Source organism: Anabas testudineus, chromosome 9 (assembly GCF_900324465.2).
Source record: "Anabas testudineus chromosome 9, fAnaTes1.2, whole genome shotgun sequence".
In the NCBI taxonomy this organism is placed as follows: domain Eukaryota; kingdom Metazoa; phylum Chordata; class Actinopteri; order Anabantiformes; family Anabantidae; genus Anabas; species Anabas testudineus.
The window spans coordinates 14774645-14797163 of record NC_046618.1 but is presented as its reverse complement, the minus strand read 5'-3'; the positions used below and the strand labels follow the sequence as shown (position 1 = coordinate 14797163).

At 37.6% G+C, this 22519-nt stretch overlaps 1 protein-coding gene across 1 annotated transcript in view; it reads right to left on the bottom strand.

The window, feature by feature from the left end:
• Positions 1 to 22519, bottom strand: part of grid2 (glutamate receptor, ionotropic, delta 2) — a 394704-nt gene that overhangs the window by 145217 nt on the left and 226968 nt on the right. The window contains exon 4 of the mRNA XM_026343567.1: positions 15165 to 15370. Coding sequence (XP_026199352.1) covers positions 15165 to 15370 — 206 coding nt within the window. The remainder of the gene's footprint in view (positions 1 to 15164; positions 15371 to 22519) is intronic.

Below are 22519 nucleotides of genomic sequence, written 5' to 3'. Positions count from 1 at the left end.
TGGGCAAAGTTAAGGTCAAAGTGGAAGATGGTAAAGAGCTACTAAAAACCTACGTGAATATATATGATACTAGTTCAGAGCTGATTGTAGAGAAAACATACTCAAAATTGAATGTATATAGATATTTTTGATGTAATCTAGACTATGTAGATGACACATACAGCAGCAAGAAAAAGTATGTGAACCTTTTGAAATGTGATTTTCTGCAGAACACATGATCCTATCTTCATCTCAGTCAAGAGTATTAACGAATATAATGTGCCTAAAATAATAACATAATAAAATTCAAAACTTTCTTGTCTTTATTGGGAACAACCATAAAAGCCTCACAATGATAGTGGAAAAAGTATGTGAACCCTTTGAATTGATAAGTGGTTGACCCCCCTTCTTAGCAGCAATAACCCCAACCAGATGCTTCCTGTAGCTGTGGATCATCGTTCAGGAGGAATTTTAGCCCAGAACTGCTTTAGCTGTGGCTCTCTTCAAGTTGTTCGGTAGCATCTCTGTTGGGTTGAGGTCTGGGCTCTGACTTGGTCACTTCAAAGGGTGGATTTTATTTTTCTGAAGCCATTCTGGTGCGTGTTTTGGGTCATTGTCCTGTTGCATCACCCAGCGTCTACAGAGTTCAGCTGACGTACAGACATTCTTACATTATCCTAAAGAATTTTCTATATACCGCCGGTATATGCAATATGTTTTCCCATATACTTCTGCATGTAACAAGCTGTTTAGTTACAGTGAAAAAAATCTATTTATAATCTGAGGGGAAGAAAAACCCTGGCTTTTACATGTAACATTACAGTATAAAAGGGATATTGTATAGGTTCTTGGTCTTGAATGCACTCGACCGTACCATGATATGAGTCAGTGGGGTGTCAAGGGCTTGTGTGATTCCTACATTCTTACAACAACTAATGACTCTAAATCACTATCATTACTGTCTGTTTAATTGGCCTGATCCAGCCGTGGTCACACACCAATGATCTGGTGGTAGAGAGGTGGGAAAAACAGAGAGAGATACTGAGTAATACATATTGTGTCTGTATGTGCCTGTGCTAATTAATGTGTGCAAGTTTTTTTTTAGCCATTGTACAAGAATGTTGTCCCTATTTGACAAGGTGTCCTAATCTATGTCTCTCTCTCTCTCTCACACACACACACACACTCTCTCCAACAGAGAGCTGTCACAGTCAGAAAAAAGCCACCAAACCTCATCTTGACAAGGTATCACCCTGCTCACCACAAGACTATCAGCATTATTGATCGATCTCTCACTTTCTGATAAAAACAGAGAGAAAAAAGCAGCAGTCATTTATTTTTTGGCCTTTCAGCAAACATTTCTCAGTCAGAGTGTAAGTCTTTCTCTTTCTGTCTGAAATGTACTGTATAATAATAGTAGGAGAGCGAAGGTCTTTGGTAGCATGTGTTATGATCACAAAGGGTAACAGGGCCAACATGCAAGACATCCATCATCCTCAAACTGTGTATGTGTATGCATGTTGGCCTTTCAGTTTATTGATTAGACCACAAGCCCTAGCACTGCCAAATCCACAGACAGATTGAATAACACACTCACACATACACACACCCGTACGTACAATCACACACATACACCACGGCCAACTCCATTAAGTATGACGATATGCAAGCTGACATTTAGATATGAATAGATCAATGGCTGGAACAAATAGAATAAGCTGTCTTGCTAGGTCTAAGGTAAACAGTTTTGTGGGACTTTGTGTGGCACTGTGTGTGCATTTTTGGATGTTTTTTAATTGATTTACTAACTGTATTTTTTCTAGTAGAAAAAGAGAGTAAGGTGTTTTCCATTTCACACATTGATCATGCATGTATATATACAAATATTAAACTTTATCTGTGTACATCTACGGAAAATTACTGAAATTCAAAAATACAAACAGTTCATTGTTTCTTTGCAACTGATAGTAGATATTTGTAAATGCATACTAAACTACACTAAACTATTCATTGTCACTTCAAACATAACAGATATGAACAACTTAACACCAGGTCAGTATTACACTAAGTATTTTAGGGAGATTGACATTAATTGAGATAATTGCATGCAGATCTCCTACAAACCCCAAGTCCAGAGAAGTTGCCAACGTCAGCATCTGTGGTGGTACAGTATGGGAGTGATTCCTGCACTTGCACAAGGGTGAAGGTACCAGTGCCACAGAGGCATATATTGGGATGTCAGAGAGACAAACAAGCAACAATTGTTTTCCAAAAAAAAAGCCAGTGGACATTTCAGAGCAGCAATACCAGGTTTAAGTGAAATGACTAGTCACAGATTTAAAATTGGCATTTCATTCTAGCAAAAAAAAAAAAAAAAAAAAAGGTTTAACAGGTTTCTAATGGCGCTTGTAGTTACGTGATGATGGGAGGGAGGTTGTGACAGTTTCAATTTCAGCTACTTTATTCATAAAACAAGCTAGTATGATGAACTATTAATCGTAACTATTAATGTATTAATGTTAATGTTGACCAACCAGGACAAGTGTGTAGTGTTTGAAAATGTGTCATAACAGTTAAAATGAATCACAACTGATCATATCTAAATAATAATAATAAATCTAAATACTCTTCCCTGTGAAAATTTTTTGTTGTATATTCTGCAGTCGCACTGCTCTAAAACAGGAAAGACTTACTTTTTAAATGCAAGCATGGGTCACTAATTCCAAATAATGCTCTTTACTTGTCTGGAGGCAGTATCAGTATGAATTTAAAAGTACAATATGACCAAAGTAACAGACATTCATCTTTGAAGTAAACATTTTTATTTTCCACCGTAAAATAACATTGAAAAAAAAAAACAACAAAAGCATAAGCTCAGTGGCCCAGCTGGTGTGAGGTCATGTCAGTGCAGCAAAAATAGGGTAAAAGAGAGCAGCACAAAGGTGAATTAAAAGATTAACCTGTGCGTTAAAATGTCAGAACACGTAACAAGTGATATTACCCATGGCAAAGTCAGAGGAGAGAACTGAACTGAAAGGTAAGGCAACACAGATCGAGATGGTTGGACAGCCAGACAAAGAAGGTGGTATATGCTTGTATGTGTTTGTGTGTTCCTGATGGACAGGGAGAATAAGCGATAGTGTGTGTGTGTGTGTGTGTGTGTGTGTGTGTGTGTGTGTGTGTGTGTGTGTGTGTGTGTGTGTGTGTGTGTGTGTGTGTGTGTGTGTGTGTGCGCTGCAGTGTTCAATGAGCCAGCCCTGCTTCTACAGGTTAACTGTACTTTGACCCAATATAAAGTGATTCCCCCACTACTTTTTTATCTGTCTGTAGTCCATCTGTCACTTCCTGTACCCCTCTCCCTGAGAGCACTATATGAAAAGTACACCACAGGTCAATTGCTCATGAGTCCAAGTGTAGGTTTATTATCACAAGTGTCAATCATACACAAAGGCACACACATACTGTATATGTGTCAACTAAACGGTACAGAAGTTGTCTTGTGCACACATTGTACTGCACATAAATAATAAACAGAGGTTTAAAAAGACTTTTTGAAAAGGCAGAGGGCAAAACAACAAAGCCCTCCTGTCCCCCGCTGGCAGACAGTGGTTCAACCACAAAACCAATCACCACAAGAAATAACTCATGACTCTTTTAATCACCACGGCAGTGATACAACTATTTATCAGCACTGATATAAACGCCAGAAACAGATGCCAGGAACCCTCTTTCAGCAGAAAATGTAAAAAACAAGCAAAGCAAATACAATATATAGTTGTTTTTTTTTTTGCCTCACTTTATCATTTAGTATTAGCTTGTTTATCTCTTACACAACACAACCCATTTTCGTGGTAGTGAAGAAGTCTCCTGTTGTCAGCCTGGCCTCGCCAAAGGGTTACTCGTGTTAACTCATTTTAGCTGCTTCAAATCCTCGCTAATGTGAATGCATCCAGAATTATGCCTTGGGGATTGTTGAAAAATTCACCCAGGATGTGTTCGGAGGCTGAATTAGTATGTAGCGCTGGCGTAACAACCTTATAACATAGTGTAAGATGAAGCAGTCGCCACTGAAGACAGGTCATGTAGGTAACAGGATGAAGGTTTGGTGTTTGAGTGAGCAATGAATAGAAGAACCAGCTGTATACTGTGGAGAGCAGCAGCTGTTACGGTCCTCAATTACACATCTGATCTGGGCTCCAGGGGTTGAAGCATATGCTAAAGCTGTCAGGCAGGGGAGCTGACCCCACCATGCACTCATGTTTGACTGGAACTTGGCACAGTTTAAGTAATTTTAAAAATCGCTTGTTTAAACACACTGTTTGCTCAGATAGGAATATAATGCCATGTTATGCATCATTTCTATTTCGTGATTTACAATTTCAAAAAATGTTTTTCCTATCGTTTGTCCTTTTATGGACTGATGGTGTTTCTCGATCCTTTTTGGGAGGGCCCAGAGAAACTCTTAGTGACTTTTGTGAAAGTCTTGAGATAGAGTGGGCGGAGCAAACAGAGAAACTGAGAAACAAGGTTTTGATTTCGCATAATTTCTTCTACGGAGGTTTGCTGCATGTTTCAAATCTTTGATACTATATATATAATATTAATAATATAGACACTAAAGAGCCTAAATATTGTTGTTAAGATAATTTGGGTTCTGTGACTCATGCCCACATCACTATTGAACTACTCTAACAGGGCATTTTAATTCTGTTTAATCTTGTTTGTTCTTATGAGTCATTGTTTTTTCTAAAAGGTGTATTCTTTACCACAAAATAAAATACCAGCAAAAATTTAATCTTATCCGACAGCCTTGCTCTTGTATGTGTATGTTTCAGATTTGTCCTTAATGGCTCATTATCTTTTAGAGAATTAAAAGCTTTTGATTAGTTTTCTTGTGACACATCCTTTCTCGTCCATTTAGGAGAGCAGCAGGGTTGTATTAATCTCTTGTGATTTTCCAGTAGGTGGTCAATCACATAATACACTTGGTGCCTATTCTAATAGTTATGGACATTTTGTAGTAATGTATTTTGCAAACATTATAATTTAAAGCTTTTAAATATAAAGATGTATGGTGTTTAGCACACTGATACATACTACTGCTTTAACATGTATTCATTGCAACTTGACGATAGGTTGATTTCGTCTATTGTTAAACTTTACTTGGTTCATGCACTTAATAATACAAAGCTAAAATTAGGTCATACCTACTGAGACTAACTTAAGTATCATCACTCTCAGTTATTTCAACTATACTGATTCACCAAGGAGAGATTGTACTCCTTGCCAAGAGCAAGACACTTATTACACGTGTACTGTCAGTTATTAAAGACAAAGTTTGTTTCACAAAAATTGAAGCGATGGGGCACCGTGCCCTAAAATCAAAGGAAAGCTGAAATGATTGATCCTAATGACAATTATATTTTCTGGCTCCTTAAAAATCAAGTCCTTTGACTTAATTATCTGTCTAAAGCTTGGTAAAGCTGTTATCAAGTGTATCAAGTGATGGTCTGCATAGTTACATGCATGTGTACCAACTATTATTTGTATGATGCATCAGAGACATGTATCTTGAATTATATAAAAAGGAGGTAAATCCACGGTATTATCATCACACGCCCTACTCATGACCCATTCATACTTGAATGTACTTAGAGAGGGTCTCCATAGGTTGAAGTTTAGGAAATTGGACTCTGTGAAGAATGTAGGGTTTTCTTGACACAGCACAGCAGACAGATGACAATTGTCATCATGACACAGTCTTCACTAAATCATTATACTTGGACCATCCAAAAAAACCCATGTAGTAAAATGACTTGAAACATGAATAGTGTTAAAGGAAAAAACTGACTGCAGCTGCAGAACGTGCAAAGAAGAAGTCATGCAAGAGTCCACTTGACCGTCATTCACACAAGCACAAAAGGTCCCTACTAAACATAACAGAAACACAGGTAACTGTTGTAAAGTGTACAAGCAAAATCTGATGATGTCTTCATCTTCATACAAGTTAGAAACTCTTAGCACTTTGAGAACAGCTCTCTGTTCTCTGTCCTGTTATCTGATGTTTTCAGAACAGTTCTCTGTTCTCAAAGGCTTGTGGCTGAATGAAATTCAAATTAATTTGCATGATATGATGCATGACCTCTGACCGAATACTTGCTGGTAGAAATTACAATACAGTGAGTGCATACTGAGCAGAAAAGAATAAAAACGTCCCCGCACAGGGGCTGGACGATAAGTGTGCCCTCTAGAAGAACTACACACCAACACAGAATGCATGGCACAACAGCACAAATGTCAGATGCTCCTCTGCGATGTGACAATCGCGCCACGGGCTTTTGGAAAGGAAAGCCTTCTGTTTAACTGTCAGCTCTGAGCACGGTACTGTATCTACAGCAACTGTTTCGAAACATCCCATGCCTTTAATGGCTTCTGTACTTTTTCCCTGGGTCTACCATCCGTGATTATTTCCCCATTCGTCGTTCTCCACTGTTCACACTTTCCCTGCCTGCAATCTTCTCACACATAAACTGCTCCATGCCATTTCTGATTTCTCTGAGCGTCATCTCTTTCGGGTATCTCGTGGTGTGTGTGTGTGTGTGTGTGTGTGTGTGTGTGTTTTTTTTTTTCTTTCCCTTTCGCCGATCTTCCAAGACAATTCCAATTTCACATTTAATACCCCTTCAACAGCATAAATCCCATTAGGAACTGAGTACAGGAATTACCAGAGGAATGAACGATCCAAACCATGTCCAGAATCGATGCAGCAGAAATATATACAGAGGAAAAAAAAAGGATGGAGGGGAGACATTTAATTTTTTCATCCCACTTATTCTGACATGTACCTCTAAACACCACACTCTCACCTCATTTATCCATCAAATAAAGAATGCACTCTTTTGTTATCTTGGTTGGTGCATGCCATTATTTGATATTATGATTTGTGACCTGTACTGAGACCCACATACATGTGCATAACAAATTGTTTCAATACCAGACAAGAATAAGAAAACTAAATAAAAAAGTAACATGAGGTATTTACTGTTGTAATGCAAAGTCTTATAGGACAATCTGTATGCATTTAAGGATTAAGGATGCACTCTTCTGCTATTCAAAATGTCTGTGGTTCAAATGCTGATTTAGCCGCTTGACCTGCTGCATCTGACAAGTGTTATCTGATGTTTTCAGTGCTCAGGGGGGAAAAAAAGTTTACATACAAACTTCATATGTAATGCAAGAGTTGGACAGTTATATAGTTGAAAAAGGGAAAATAAATAAATAAATCCAGGACAGAAATTATAAATCAAAAATCAAATGACTACCAGTTTTGACTAACATTAATGTTTCCTTGTTGGAAAGGGAGGGAGAGACAGAGGATTATGTATGTACGTGACATAAATAGTGGATGAAGTATGGTGCAGGGACACAGAGGAGAGACAAACACGTGATTGAAAAAAAAAACAACGTGTGATGACAAGCACACACACACACACACACACGCACAGATCTGTATCATTGCTGTACTTACTGTCATTCCCATTAGCGGTTATATGAACAGTAGTCAAAAGCACAAAGCTTTGCTTTTCCTTACATGCACACTGATACACAACCAGCCTTTCAGTCTTTTAGCAGTAATGCTCTATAATCATTGTGCTTCCAGCTCTATCTGCACAGATAAAACCTTAATGTCACTGTGCATCAGACACACACACTGTTTGCTGAGATAAGAACATAATGCCATCTCTGTCTGGTAATAAAGTTCAAGGAGAGAACGAGAGGTAGGTAAAGAAAACTGTGTGTGTGTGTGTGTGTGTGTGTGTGTGTGCACGCATCTTGTGGTCTGTGTGTTTTGGTTTGTGTGAATGCACATTTTCATACAGTATATAGTGTGAGTATGATGACACGAGCTTGAAGATGATATCTTAAAAATAAAAATAGAAAAATAGAAGCCTGATCATGGCCTAGTTTGAAAGATGAATGATGACATTGGGGCAACTGTGGCTCAGCTGTTAGAGCGTTGGTGGCGGCTAAACACAGAAATGGCAGTTTGACCCCCAGCTTCTCCTTTTAGCATGTCAATGTGCACAAATTGCTATGTGTGAATGGATGACTGAGAAGCAAGTGTCACTGTGAGAGACAATGAAATCAGCATGTGGGATGTCTCAACAAGTAGAGTTTTTTTTTTCTTTATCATTTGTGGTATGATCCTATCCCATTATTCTGACATTTTAGTGACATTCAAAATACAACTAATACAATTAGTTTTGACATTTGACAACAAATGTTGGTTTGGCTTTTATGGTTGCTACCTGCAACTGTGTGTGAGGAGTTGACATATGACCACATGTAAAACATTTTATTCATAGTCATATCTTCAATGCAAAACAATGACACATGAATTTCTTCTTAGATGTTAACTAGCATGTGTATGTGTTTGCTTGTTGACGGTCTAAATGTCATTTAACACAAGGTATAATCCTTTAAATATCAACATGCAGCACTTAGGAAGTCAGATTTGTTTGCGAGCGTGTGTTATGTTCACACTCTTTTTTTCTACTAATGGCTACTGTATCCTCCTGCTTCCACCCCATCATCATTTCTCTTCATGTTTTCTATTCATTTACTCTTCACATGACCATCCTTCACAGACTGCATCATCCATTTATGGCACTTTATCTATCTCTCCTTTCTGTCTCGGCCTTCTAAATTACTCTCCCACTGACCTCTACCAAGGAACAAATCCAAATTTCAAAGTCAAAAAGGTCTTAGCCATGCATGTGAGTATTAAAAGGAGACAACAAATCTAAGAAGCATCATATTTATTCATTTAAATGTACAGTATTTAAAGGCATCTTAATCTTAATTAATATCCTGCTTTGTGTCCCACCTTTTATACTTCATACTTATTTTTTGTTGTTTTTAATTCTTAACTGTCATATTGTCATCAGAAAGTCATCAACGGACAAGGCGCAGTATGTGTGATTAAAGATAAGTTAAAGAACATCTCAGTAAATCAAGAAATCAAACTACCACTCACACATCATCATCTTATTTGTTCCACTTTAATTGATGCTGACTATATCTAGCCAGTGCACTGCCCTCTATAGCTGTAAGGTTAATGTGGGAGAAGTACAGTAAAAGCGTATTTCCGTTCATTTTAAAATACATAAGCATTTAATCAAATCGTCCTGAGATAGTATTTCTCTAAGTAAGAGTACTCAGCCTAATTAACTATTATCATTTGAACAGAATATAGATCTACAACAAAGTCACTAAATCAACTACATATAGCATGCATTTACATAGGAAACAACAACAAAATATAGAAAACTGGAAAAATTGGTTAATTTTGTTCTATTATTTTCTAATATTCCTGACTGCAAACCAAAAACACCTTCATAATTATTAGTAGTATAATCATATATCATATCAGTCCATAATACCTTACTGATTGTCCTGTTATCTCTTTTTTGACTGGTATACTGTATATTTCATAGCCCTTGAGAACAAAATGAAGCAGAGGTAATTCATTATAATTTGTGGAAAATTCATGCACAGAGTGTTGATGAGAAAATACATATTCATCAGTGGCAATGGAGCCTTAAATCACAACATCTGATTTAAGGCTCCATTAGCAGTAGAAGGCTGCTAATCCCGATCCCTTCAGGGATGATTGTAGAGACTGAATTAAAATGTATTTTAAAAGCTGATCAGATTTGTACAAAAATGGCTCCTGACCAAGGAAATTGCACCGCGAATGACACAGTTCGCATATAAAGGAGCATATTTTTGACAAGTGCTGTTTCACAATACCTATCTGCAAGAATGCTACTTTCAATTCAATACCTATTCTTAAGGACATACATTTTATCAGTGCCAATATTCCAATAGCAGTGACCAGTTAATTCATATAATTTGAATGAAAATTATTATTAGTTGTATTTATGGCCATACCTGTTCGATGTCCCTAGCAAAAGGCTCTCCAGACAAACCTATGTTGATGCCTCACGCTGTACTGTGTATGAATACTGTTATAGAATGACTCAGACAAAAAAAAAAAAAAAAAAAAAACCTTTGAATTTGTGGTGATGGAAATGCATTTCAATTGACCAATTCTCTTTTTCCATGCCTCATCTCATCCATGCAATCCTTTAGTAACCCACAACAATAGCTTTAAATTGCCCAAATCATTCAGCGCGAACTGTGAAGTCCCTTGCTAGATTATTTTTACAGCAGCTCCTTTTGTCAAATGCCTCCAGTTTGACCAAGCTTTACATTTTACAGAATATATTGGATGTTTGTACATCAAACAAAGGCAGCAGGTCTGTCAGTCCAACAGCAACAGCTGCACAAATGCTGAATCAGCAGAGCTTTCTTGTACAGTAGCACTTGTTCAGATAAAATATGAGGGGATTTGGAGATCATTCTTAATTCACCTAGAATAAAGCACAGTGGAGGTACCTCCTTTTGTTCTGAGCTTTTAGTAGTCAATCTTTTTTTCCAGTGTGCTTTATTACATTAGTCTTTAATAAAATATTATACTAACTTATTATAATAACTGTATTACATACAAGTTAATCCAGGTCCTTGATAAGAATTGTATCTAGTTTTCATAAATCTATGGTATTCACTCTGAGGAGGTTATACTGAGGAATAAAATAATAAATATTTATAATAATTTCTAGTTGAGCTTCTCTAACGAAGGTAAAGCCACTATAATGGCTGCAAGTGAGTGGATTTCGTGTCAACATTTCTATTGCACGATTATCTAGAGTTCATATGAAAAAAAAATCATTCATTATCAGTGATTGTGACACATGGAGTTAGATCTTGATTGCAGGGCCCAATTTCTCATAATCCATCCATGGAGTGAAGTGCTGTGAGGTTTAGGCAGACCGCTTTGGATGAATTTACTCAAGACCTCAACAGATTTTGCATCACTTGCCCTATAATCACGACAGCTGAAGTGGGGCGACGCACTACAGTTGCATTCTGAGTAAAATGTTAATCAGTCACAAGCATCAGTAAAATCTTGTTGAAAAGGACAGGTGTGCTCACACACAGATAGAGGAACAAAGAGTAGAGAAAGTATTGTCCTGAAGCCATGACAACAGCTCAACAACTTTTTCAAAACACAGCTCCCAGCTGAGCCACCCACAGCGACTTTAACAACAAAATTCCACCCACAAAGTAAAAAAAAAAAAGCTCCTTAGGTTCAAAATGGCTTTTCTTCAGGCTGTTCCAGACATGGGAGGAGAAAAGCATAGATCATAGGGCATATATATATATATATATGCCATTTCTTTCTGAGTTTGGGAAACTGGCAGCAAAAGCATGAAACAGACCTGGAAGTTTTTGAGCTTCACACAACCTAAACCTGAAGGTCAAAGGTGGTTGGTCCTAGTTTTTGTTTCTACTGGTTCTTTCTCTCTTCTCATAAAAAAGAATAGTCTACACCAGGAGTGTTACAATTGTAATATTCAGATGGCATTGTACAGTAATTTTAATACCATCCTGGTGCATACAATCAAATTCATCGAGTCACTGTATTTTGGTATACATCGATGTGTATATGCTAGTGTTTTCATATTTCTGTGTAGAATGCCTACAGTACTTTTGGTCTATGTTGGGTCATAAAAATCATCTGTCACTTGTCAAACTTCAATAAAATAGGATTTGTTGGTTCTTTCAGTCATAAGGGGGCAGTCGACAATGGACGGTGATAGTTTGCATCTTTACCCTGGCAAAAAAAAAGATATGATAGTGGATACAGCCACATGCGGTGCATACATTATTCAACATGTTTTATGCTGAATATTTTCCTTCATGTTTCATTTGTGACATCTGTCATCACTGGAATAATCTTCAACCCGTTTTAAAGTCCTTCAAGTAAGAAATATCAGTTAAAGAGAAAATAGTCCCAAAATGGCAGCGCTTTAAAATTTCAACATTTTGAGATCAAACAGCAAAATTCATATTTTCCACTTCTTTGCATATCTAATATGAAGTCTATGTGGGTATGTGTGTGATAGAAAAAAGGGAGACAGAAGACTAATTCTATCTGGATAATTTGGAAGCATATAAATATTGTCTAATGTTTAAATACTAATAGTTTTGCTCATATAATATTCATTCACTCATTATTTCATGCTGCTTCTAACAGGAATGGCTAAAAAAAACACACTGATACCAACCTATAAATACATACCTGTGTTTTTTTCCCCTGTTTCTTAGTAATTAAGCTTAACAGACATACTTATATACTAAGTACATTTTAATAAGACAACTGACACAGTGCAAGGAACTCACTTTGCTCTTCTCTCTACATAAAGTGAATGGAATAAAGACACATGGGTTTAAAGTTAGAAACATTTCTTTGCTGAAATGTGTTTTATGGTTAGAGCTAAGGTTAAAGTATTAAAGGAAAATAAATCTTGCAGGGGAACAGACTTTCACATAACAGGGCATACTGTGTGAGAAAGACAAGAACATCAAGTCACATTGTTTCCGAACGTGAATCTTCACGTTAACTTACAAGGTTTAAATGATGGAAAAATGCCTTATCTACACATCCTTCTATCACCACCACAGTATGTTAATTATCTCCAAGTCCTAGCAACTTTCAAAGCCATAAAGAAAATCCAATATGCCTGTCTTTCAAACCTCGCAGTGATCACTCTGCCTTTGGTGTGCTTTTTCAAAGTAGTGCTTTCATGTGCAACTTTGAGCTGAGCCACAGTGTAAACAAATAAGGTAGATCGACTTGTAGCACGTTTTACGACTGTTTACTTCCACATACGGAACTATTTTTATGATGTGACAGTCAAATAAAATTTTGTTAATTTATATTTATCTATCTTTGTATCTGAACTGACTTCGGTCATTTGTCTTGTGGGGGTCACTACAGCGGATCATGGACTGTACATTTATTACGCACAGGTTTTTTCAAAGGATGACCTTCCTGATGAAACCCTCCCTAATTTACACTGGGCCAATGTCAGTAGCTATAGGATTTTTGGACATCTTGTCCAAGGACATTTTGACATATAGCCAGAGGGAGTTGGGTCATAATCCATTACTCCCTGATAGAAACTCACATGATGTTGCTATTATTATGTCAGTATCTTTTAACTTCAAATTTCCTCTTTGTGTTTTCCTGACAATTACAGAGTTTAAAGGTATTATTTGAGGATAAATAATGACGGATTGGGTGCAAAACTTACTTGGTTGAGGCTCGTTGAGGTTAAAATTCGACACTTCTTGCACTCTCATAATAGTCTTCATCCTCTAATTACTCTCTCAGCTTGCCATATCTCTCATCTCCCTGTCTCTCTACTTCTGCCAAGTCTCATCATTTTGGAACAGCTTTCAGTTCACATCTAACATCAGGGTCTAATGCATCTGGATGGGAGGTGCTCTCTGTGACAAATGACCTCACAAATAACACAGATAGGGGAAAAAGGTCTCAGTAATCTCGGCCTGTCTACAGATGTCTCTGTGTCTGCCTGTGTGTGTGTGTGTGTGTCTTTCAGTCCTGTCTCTCTGTGCCTCACCCCTCCTCATGATCTTTCCAAAAGAGAGAGGGAGAGAGAGAGAGAGAGATGCGATCATCAATCTTATCTTGCAATCTTTACAATCTCCCGACACTTCATCTGAGAAACCCCTCTCCACTTGATGTCTGACCAAATTAGATTAAATGACTGCTTTGTCAACCTCCCCAAAGGAGAGGGAGAAACTCTAAAAAACTAATTTGAGTTCTACTCACACACTAAAATGGAGGGCGACACTTCCATATTGTGTAATAGCTGAAGCAATTTTCTACATCTATTGTACATTAGATCTTGTAGAACGAATGAATGAGTGATAATAGGAACATTTTCAATTGCCAATTTCCAAATATTTTGAGTTTCATTTTATTTAATCAGAGGCATATTTCTCACATAAAACTAGTGTCCATGTCAGGAAAACCACGAATTAAATGATGCACGTAACTTAACATGGATTGGGTCTGCCAATGATATCTGCTTAAAGAAAACAATAATTTTGTCATCAAATCGGAGTCCAAATGGTGAATTACAGCTGTTACACGCATATCTGATGGTTACATCGGAAAAACACCTGTTGCTATTCTGCTGTTTTTTGTTCTGATTATTCTCAATTCAGTTTTCTTATTTTGCCATCCTTTCATCTTAACATTGTGCCAACTCAGCTGATGGGACACATACTAAAAGAGTTTCTCAGCATGTACATAATTAAGGTCCATTAAATAATACAAACACATAATTCAAAAGTTTGGCCTTCCAAATGTACTATAGTGTACAGTTAAAACACACACAAATATACAAATACTGTCACTAACACACTCTCACACAATAACACCCCATCTTTCACTCCCTTCCTGTCATGCCTCCAGCCAAATTAGATTGTGATTGCTCTTTCCGAGGTCACTTTTAATTAAACTGAGATGAGAACATGACACATGGGATTAGGCCCCATCTCACCACTTTGAATTATGAATTCATAACTAATGCTAGAGCCTATTGCTTTCAACCATGACCTCCATATGATTTATGTATAATAGCAAAAGGAACTCCACTAACTGTCTTCTTCTACAGAGATAGAGATCACAATAGGAATTGGGGCGGAAGTATGTGTGCATGTTTGCGTCCACATGTGTGGGAAGAAAGTAGCTGAAACACATAAGGTCATAATAATATATTCCTATAAATTCATTCATTTATCAATTTTTTATAATTAGAATATCATATATTCCATAAATATGATATTTACGTCAGTGCACTACACTGTGGTTTATGTGAGTTCTGTAAAGTGATACCACATAATATAAAAACCTAGATCCTGCCAAAGTTGGTAGGATTTCATGTATACACTCAGTTTATCTGACTATAAGTCAAGTGATATACTATGTAAAATGTCTAAGACTTCAATTTCTTAGTGATTCAAGTTCCAATTAATTCCTATTTCTTTATCAAAACATTTAGATCCATACGACATCTTACATTTTAAGTTGGAATTAGAGTGAAACTTATGTTTTATAGATATCTGCCGAGTGTCCCAATCTGTGAGACGGTAAGAAAAGCTTGAACTACTGTTACTGGCGTGTTCTCTTACTGTATGTTATTACCCAGAACACGGGGGACCAATAAATTGAAAACAAACTTTACCTCTGTGATAAAAGCTTTGGCAGTCGCTGGGCTCATGAAGAGCACGGCTCGGCGTAGCGTATCCCTGTAGCGATGCAGCTCTTCCACACGCATTGTTCTGAACAGACTTGTGATCATCATGTTGATATTGGATTCCACCTTCTGAAGAGATACGTCCATGCCCTGCTGAGAGGTCCGATCAAGGAAATCTTCAATACCTCGTATGTCTGGAGATAAACAGACAGAGACGGAGATGTGACAATAAATTTGTCTGTTATAGAGAAACGCACATATGGGAAGGTCTAGCTAAGCATCCATTATCTATCTGACAAATCACCAGTGTGTCCCAGGGCTGACACATACAGCAGAGAGAAACGAGCGTGTCCACACGTCTTCGGATTGGGAACGAAAAGTAAATTAAAGTAAAGTAAAGGCAGAGTCAACTGGCAGGTTGAAACCTATCACTACTAGCTGTGAGGAATAAGTGCTAACCTTTCCACCACCAAGCAACCTCTACATGTGAAGGCACGGTGTTATGCAAAAACATTACAGACAATAGGGAAGAAAAGCATTTGAAATTAAGCAGGAGCACAGCGATGGTTCTGCATTGCAGACTTTATTCCAGAAATAAAATAGGCAAGATAGAATACAGGCAGAATAGTACAGATACACACCTGCTCGTACACACAAATTTAGCATCAATACTGAGGCGATTACTGATGACTTTACCCTCATATTCTCTGCAGCAGCTGATTGATTATCTCTCTGCATGAATAGGTTCAGTAGATATCTCAATTCATGACTTTTACTGGCAGTGATTCTTTGCTATCAGTGCACATGTATTACTCGAGTTTCACCCTCTATCAATTTGAGTTACAGCTTTTGTTGTCACTGCAGTACTCTGTCAGTAGTGATTACCTTTCTTTCTTGAAATGTTAATATACAGTATAAAACATTCAGTGACACAATGACATGAAGACAAAAGTATATGGTGGTGACTCATCAGAATATGGGAGGCATTGATGGAGATACTTTGGTCTATTAACATTTATTATCAAACAAAACTAAAACCTGGCTTGTGTGTGTGTACAGGCAAACTCCCACATATAATTGTAGTAACTGCATCTCCTGCTTGGTACCATAATCATGAACATGGACATATAAGGGATGGACAAGAATCTTTTTAGTGGCAAAAATACTCACAAATATACTATTGTTAAAACTTCAATATTAATTATATTTATCTTTATTCACTGCTAAAGAAGAAATGATAAATAAATAAATCACACGTGGTGATCACGTGGTCAATCTAGTCAAAAGGTCAAATGTTTCTCTGAGTAATTTTTGAGGCTATGCCTCAAAAAGTGTCTCATCTCTGCTACGTCCACTATGCAGTAGATTCTTTCCAGTACACTGAGAGAACAAATAACTCATAACACGATAAAGGGTTTTCGATTAAAGCATCAAACCACTGCAATTAACTGATATATTTTTGTATAGCAATAAAACCATGATGCCAGTGTCAGTAATTTTACCGTCTAGATTATTGTATTCTTAATGTGCTACATTGCAGGTCAAGGTAATCCTAATTAAGGCACTTTGGTTGATGCTACTGCTAATGATGTCGGAGGATGTGTGTCTATGTGTGGTTATGTAAAGCAACTACCTAATGATGTATTTGATATGGAAAACGAACAACCTTGCCGTTATTGCTCGTGTCAGAGCCGAGCAATTAACTGGATTGATTAGACTTGTTAAGGGCCAGAGGGCTGGGGTGATGCTATGATTGCATCATTGCCAAATTTTGGAGGTTTAACAGCATATTAAGAGGACACATCATGCACAGCACTGATTTATCAAGAAATGTATTCACAAAGAAAAGTAAATCCTGTCCAGACGCATACATACTGCACACATGCCACTGAGAATAACACTCTTAACAGCAATTTCTGAGGTTCCAGGAAGGAGGTTCTTGCCAGAAAATAAGCAGCATGTGGCACTCAGACTCCTTAAAGATACTGTAAAACACTACCTTCGCTTTGTTAAGCTATTGAGTGAAGAAAAGTAATAAAATAAGGGTTTGTGAAGGGTCATTTATTTCTTGCTCTTTATACTGTATACTGTTATTAAATAAATTCATTGTTATTTATCCATCTATTCTTTTAAGTTCTCTTTAAGTTTAATTTACTTTAAACTTATGTAAGATAATAAAATGATGAATAAAATCCAGTGGCAAGAAATTGTATGTGAACCCTTGGAATTCATAACTGGTTCAAGTTTACACTGGTTTTCATAATGATTTGCTTTCCCCTTTACATGCCGGATCTGGTGCTGTGTGTTTTTTCTTTCAAATAGTTTAATCTTGTTTTTCTTAGCAAGCAGCAACTTCCTTTGCTGCCACAGACACCCTGCCTGATCAATGTTTTACCTACTGTAGAGTCATGAACAATGATGTTGGCCAGTTCCAATGATGCCGTCAAATCTTCGGCTGATGCTCAGGGTTGCTTTTATACCTCATTGATTGAGTGTTGTGTTCTTGCCATCATTTTGACTGACCACCCACTTGTTGGTAGAGTAACCACAAAGTGTCTCCATTTGTAAGATTGTTTGCCAAACCGTAGTGAATTTCTGAAGTCATTGACATCACTTTGTAGCCCTTTCCAGCTTGTTGTAAATCAACAATTCTTCATCGTAGATCCTCTGAAAGCTCTTTTTGGCGAGGCATGGCTCACATAAGTCTATTCTTCTGAACGAACTCAAAGGTTAGAGTGTTTTTTGTCAGTTGAAGTAGCTCTAGTCAACCCTTCTCAACAAATTGTCTTAACTTATGCTAACACCTTTTTTTAGGTAATTATTTCATATTCTTTTTCCACTGGCACTGTGAGGTTTTCCTAGTTGTTCTCAATAAAGACAGATTAGACTTTCTGTTGTTATTTTAGCCACATTATATTTGTTAATCCTCTTGACTTAGATGAATATCACATCACATCATATTTTATGACAAGTTAATGTAGAAAACGGCAAAATTCCAGGTTCCAAGGTTCACAAAGTATTGAGTGAGAGTGAGAGCTTTATTATTGTCCACAATGTGCAGATACAACCTGAAAATGAGATCAGATTGAACTTTACTATCAAAAAATGTCTAGACTCCAAATAACTAAAAAAAAAACGTAAACAAATACACTGTATATAAAGCAGCTGAAGACACTGATTCTGTTCATGAGCAAACACACATAGCTACAACACCATTACTTTCCAATGGCTACCTGATCTAAATATTAAAAGTCCTGATTCAAAACTAAAAAAATATTGACACAATGTGCATAAAACTTTGCCTGGGCGATTCTAACAGCTAAAAGTGCTGTGAGAGCAGCTGATGGCTTTTATAAGAAGATTTCTCAGTAGTTCAAGCTGTTAAACCATAATACAGAACCACTCAGTCAAATCTGATTTCTCAGGTGTTACAGGGTGATGCCTCTTATCAAAATGGTCTTTGTGGATCACCTTTCTGGACATGAACAATGTGAAGTAGGCTGTGCATTCAGAGGGAAAGTCAAGGTCAGTGGGAAGAGCTGCATCTTGTTTGCAGTAGCACAGGCACACGCAGAAGTCCAGAGGACAACAGCTGGGGGCATCAATCCTACTTCATCCAGCTTCGCTGTCTCCTATGTGTTGGTGTTGTATCTTCACATAATAATTATTTTAGGGTATCTGTATCAGCTCTAATGGGATTTGTGCTGACACTTTCTGTACATGTACAGTGTTTGTGTGGGATGATGAAAAAAGCTAGATGAGCAAACAGATACATGGAGGTGGCATCTTGGACAAACAAACCTGTTCTAATTTGGCCAAGAGCAAAGACTTATCAAGCCGGTAAAGTCTAATTACTATTATTAATTAGCAGAAACAATTATCTGTCTTGTAATGGTGTGGTTATTGTTCACTGTTTTATCATATGGCACCATAAACATCCATGCTGTGACTCTTCTTATGTAGCATTATATGCTCAAGCATAAAACAAAGGAAACTAACACAAATTTAAGATAACGTGTAAAATAGGATGTGGATAGAGTCTTTGTTCAAGGGAGAACACAGTTGGCCACTTAACTGAGTTTTGCAATAAAAAACGTCTTTGCTATATTGCAGTTTACCATGGTGTTGACTTTCACCACAGCATAAATGAAATGACATTAATGTTCCGATCCTCATCAACGAACACCAGAGCAAACACAGTCAGTATGACTGGAAGTCGAGACAATCACGGTGCACTAGACTTTTACTAGTCTAAGATGATTTAAGCTTAGTTCTGTAATCTCCATATTTATCATGGCAAAGTCACTGCCATTTCTGTTTAATCAATTCTTCCCACGTACCATGTAAAGGTTCTGATTTAGGTTCAAAAGCTTCTGTCAACAGAGCAAGGAGGAATAATGTAGAAAACTCTAAGAGCACAACAACCTGGTTGCTTGTTGTATGTGTGTCACGTTTGTTTGTTGTGCATTACAAATTGTGAAGTTTTCACAAATATGTGCTTATCGATTAACCTGTGTATCTCTAAACCTGGTCTGTGCCTTACATCGCTGTGCCAGTTTTTAGCGGCTGCATTATAAACTTTCCTGTGTTGTCAGCAGCTTGGTCCACCTGCCTTTCTGTCTTCCTGCTTACCTGCTGACAGACCAGAGGGTCGCGCTGGCTTTATTTGACAATATCAATCCTTTCTTCACCCACACTTAGAGTACAGGTTGTGTCTCTAATGCATTTGTCTTGCACCACTCTGTGAGAGGCTTACAAAACAAACCTAACAGTCTCACTCCACGGTGTTGCATTTAAACTCACTAAACTGTGTATTTCTACAGAACGTGTGCCAGCCACCATTTTTCGTTGGTGCAGGAAATTATGCAAATACTGTGTGATAATCGGCTATAAACATTAAATAATTAAAGTCAGACGTGATGAAAAGCAACACAAGAGTGAGAATTTGAAGACATACTAAAACAAAACAAATTGAATTGCCCTCATATAAAAAAAGTACTATTCTACAGATGTGACATGTGAGATACTCAGTGGGGAAATGTTTTATGCTATGTCTCCAATTTAGAACAAAAAAAGAAATAAAAGGAAAAAAACTAATTGACTTTCAAATGTGGACTTACCTGATCCAATTTTACACATTAATAGTCAAACACATCCTAATTTCCTCCAACCAAAATTCAGCTGAATTCTTATCCCCCGCTGTTCAAAGGACAAGACTTCAGCGTGCACTGCTGAGCTGATCATTGACTGTCAGGTGCTCTCCATCAAGGAGTTTCAGGACACCACAGCAGACAAAATGACAGGTAAAATTGCCACCGACCTTGCCCACCTAGGTAACCATCTGTTTGAGAGACGCTCCTCTGGGAGACAGTACCGGTCCATTAACACTATGATCACCCATCACCTCAACAGCTTTTCCCCTCAAGTGTTGTCACCTTACTCAACTGCTCCTCTCATGCAAAGACATACTGTGAATCCCCACAGTCGCAGGCCTCTTCATCCTCATCTAATAGAAATGACTATATTACTGCTGCCACGCTATTCCCTTTCACCTAAGTAGTCTTTGCAATATTTTTGAAACTTTTAGGCTGCCTGCAGGAACCTGAGCCACGTTTAGAAACCCAACTGAGCCAATAGCTGCCATGTTGACTTTAACTTTCTCCATATGTGTTATGTATATGCTTTACTTTCTCTCAGAAAGACACTTTGAGGAATAAACCCTCTTTTTCAAATGTGCTGAAATTGCACAACTGCAACATTAAATGTTGTACATAATAACTTTATATAATAATATAAGCTATTATTTTTATTCCATGAAAAGTTTGTTTTGAAATATTTTTTTTTAAATCTGGAGGCTTTTTGCAGCAAAGAACATAACAAAGATTCAAATGATTCAATAAAATTAAACTCCATTGAGGAGGGTAATAGTGATTGCCTTTTTCGAGCTCCATCTCCCACCTTGCAATATGCCACTGTGAATTACCGTATTGCTTTCAAGTGTTACACAAGTGGAACTAAAATGCATTATGCAAAGTAAACCCAATCAGCTGCAATGGTTTCCATTATTCCTTATAAAACAAGGTTTGTATGGTAAGGCTCTCCGATTGTCCTTTACCCCAATTCGTCAAGCTCCTCTTCTTTCCACTCTATCCTCCGATTCCTTGGCTCAGAGTAAAAGCTAGAGTTAATGTAGTGTAGCAGCCAACAGCATGCAGGGATTTCACCTGCATGTACCGACCAGCTCAGTGGCACTCTGTCTGTGTTCAGAAACCACCAGTTCCTTTCTCCCCTGCTTGCTTTTCCCTCATCCTTTTCTCTTCCCATGGCTTTTCATCTGAAACCTTCCTCAGTTCACCCTGTCTGCTTTCAGTTTTTGGGATGCATCTGATTTTGAGAGCATGCAAAGTCCAAGGTGTCGTGCCACTCTGGGAGATGTAGTCTTTGCATTCTACTAACATACAATGCTGGTTTCTTTTAACTCGGAAACCTTTTTTCCCAAACTCTTAAGTCGTAATATGAACAATAACTGAGATCTTTCCCGTGTTTTATCCAAGTAGACCAATGCACAGGATTTCATGCTATTACACATCTTTCAATAGGAAAATAAATACTAAATATGGAACACCACTGATATAACCCTGATTTGCCAATAAATTAAATGCTGCAACAGTCCAAAATGAGATGTTAACATGTCCGTGAGTAGATGAGTGTGGAGTGAAGGGGAAACATTAAACATCTGCAAATGAGATTCAGCCTCTCTGTCGGATCATCCCTGTTGCCCCGTTCTCCCTCGTTCACTCTCCCTGCTTGGCTTGCAAATCGTCTCCACCTTCGAATATTAAAGAAAATGCTCAACTTTGGATTTGGACACTTTTCACTTTCAGTCTGACTTTACAGTTTATAGCCTTTTTTTCAGCCCCGTCCTTCTACTTTGCTTCAACCTTCCTCTGTCCGCCTGAGGCATTTATAGCCTGGGCTTGTATTTTTTTGTTGGAATGTTATGGGAAACAGCCAAGATTAACTGGTAGTGACTTTAGAAAAAGGTTATCTCCATCCATCCATCCATGGTAACAGCTTGACTGAGCGACCAAGTTTTCCCAATAATTGGTGCTTTTTTTCTTTTTGACATAAGTTTCACTCAAGACGTAAAGAAAACCGATGACAGATTAGGGCAAGGTAAATGTGACTTTGCATCACTTTATTATCCATTAAATGCTAGGCTGAAGTTTTACACGACAAATCGGATCAAGTCCAAAGGGGTTAGCTTTAGATGGTGGTGCATTGAAACATTTCATACCAGCGTTATTTAATCCATTTAAGGTATTGCCAAGCTATTGTACTCG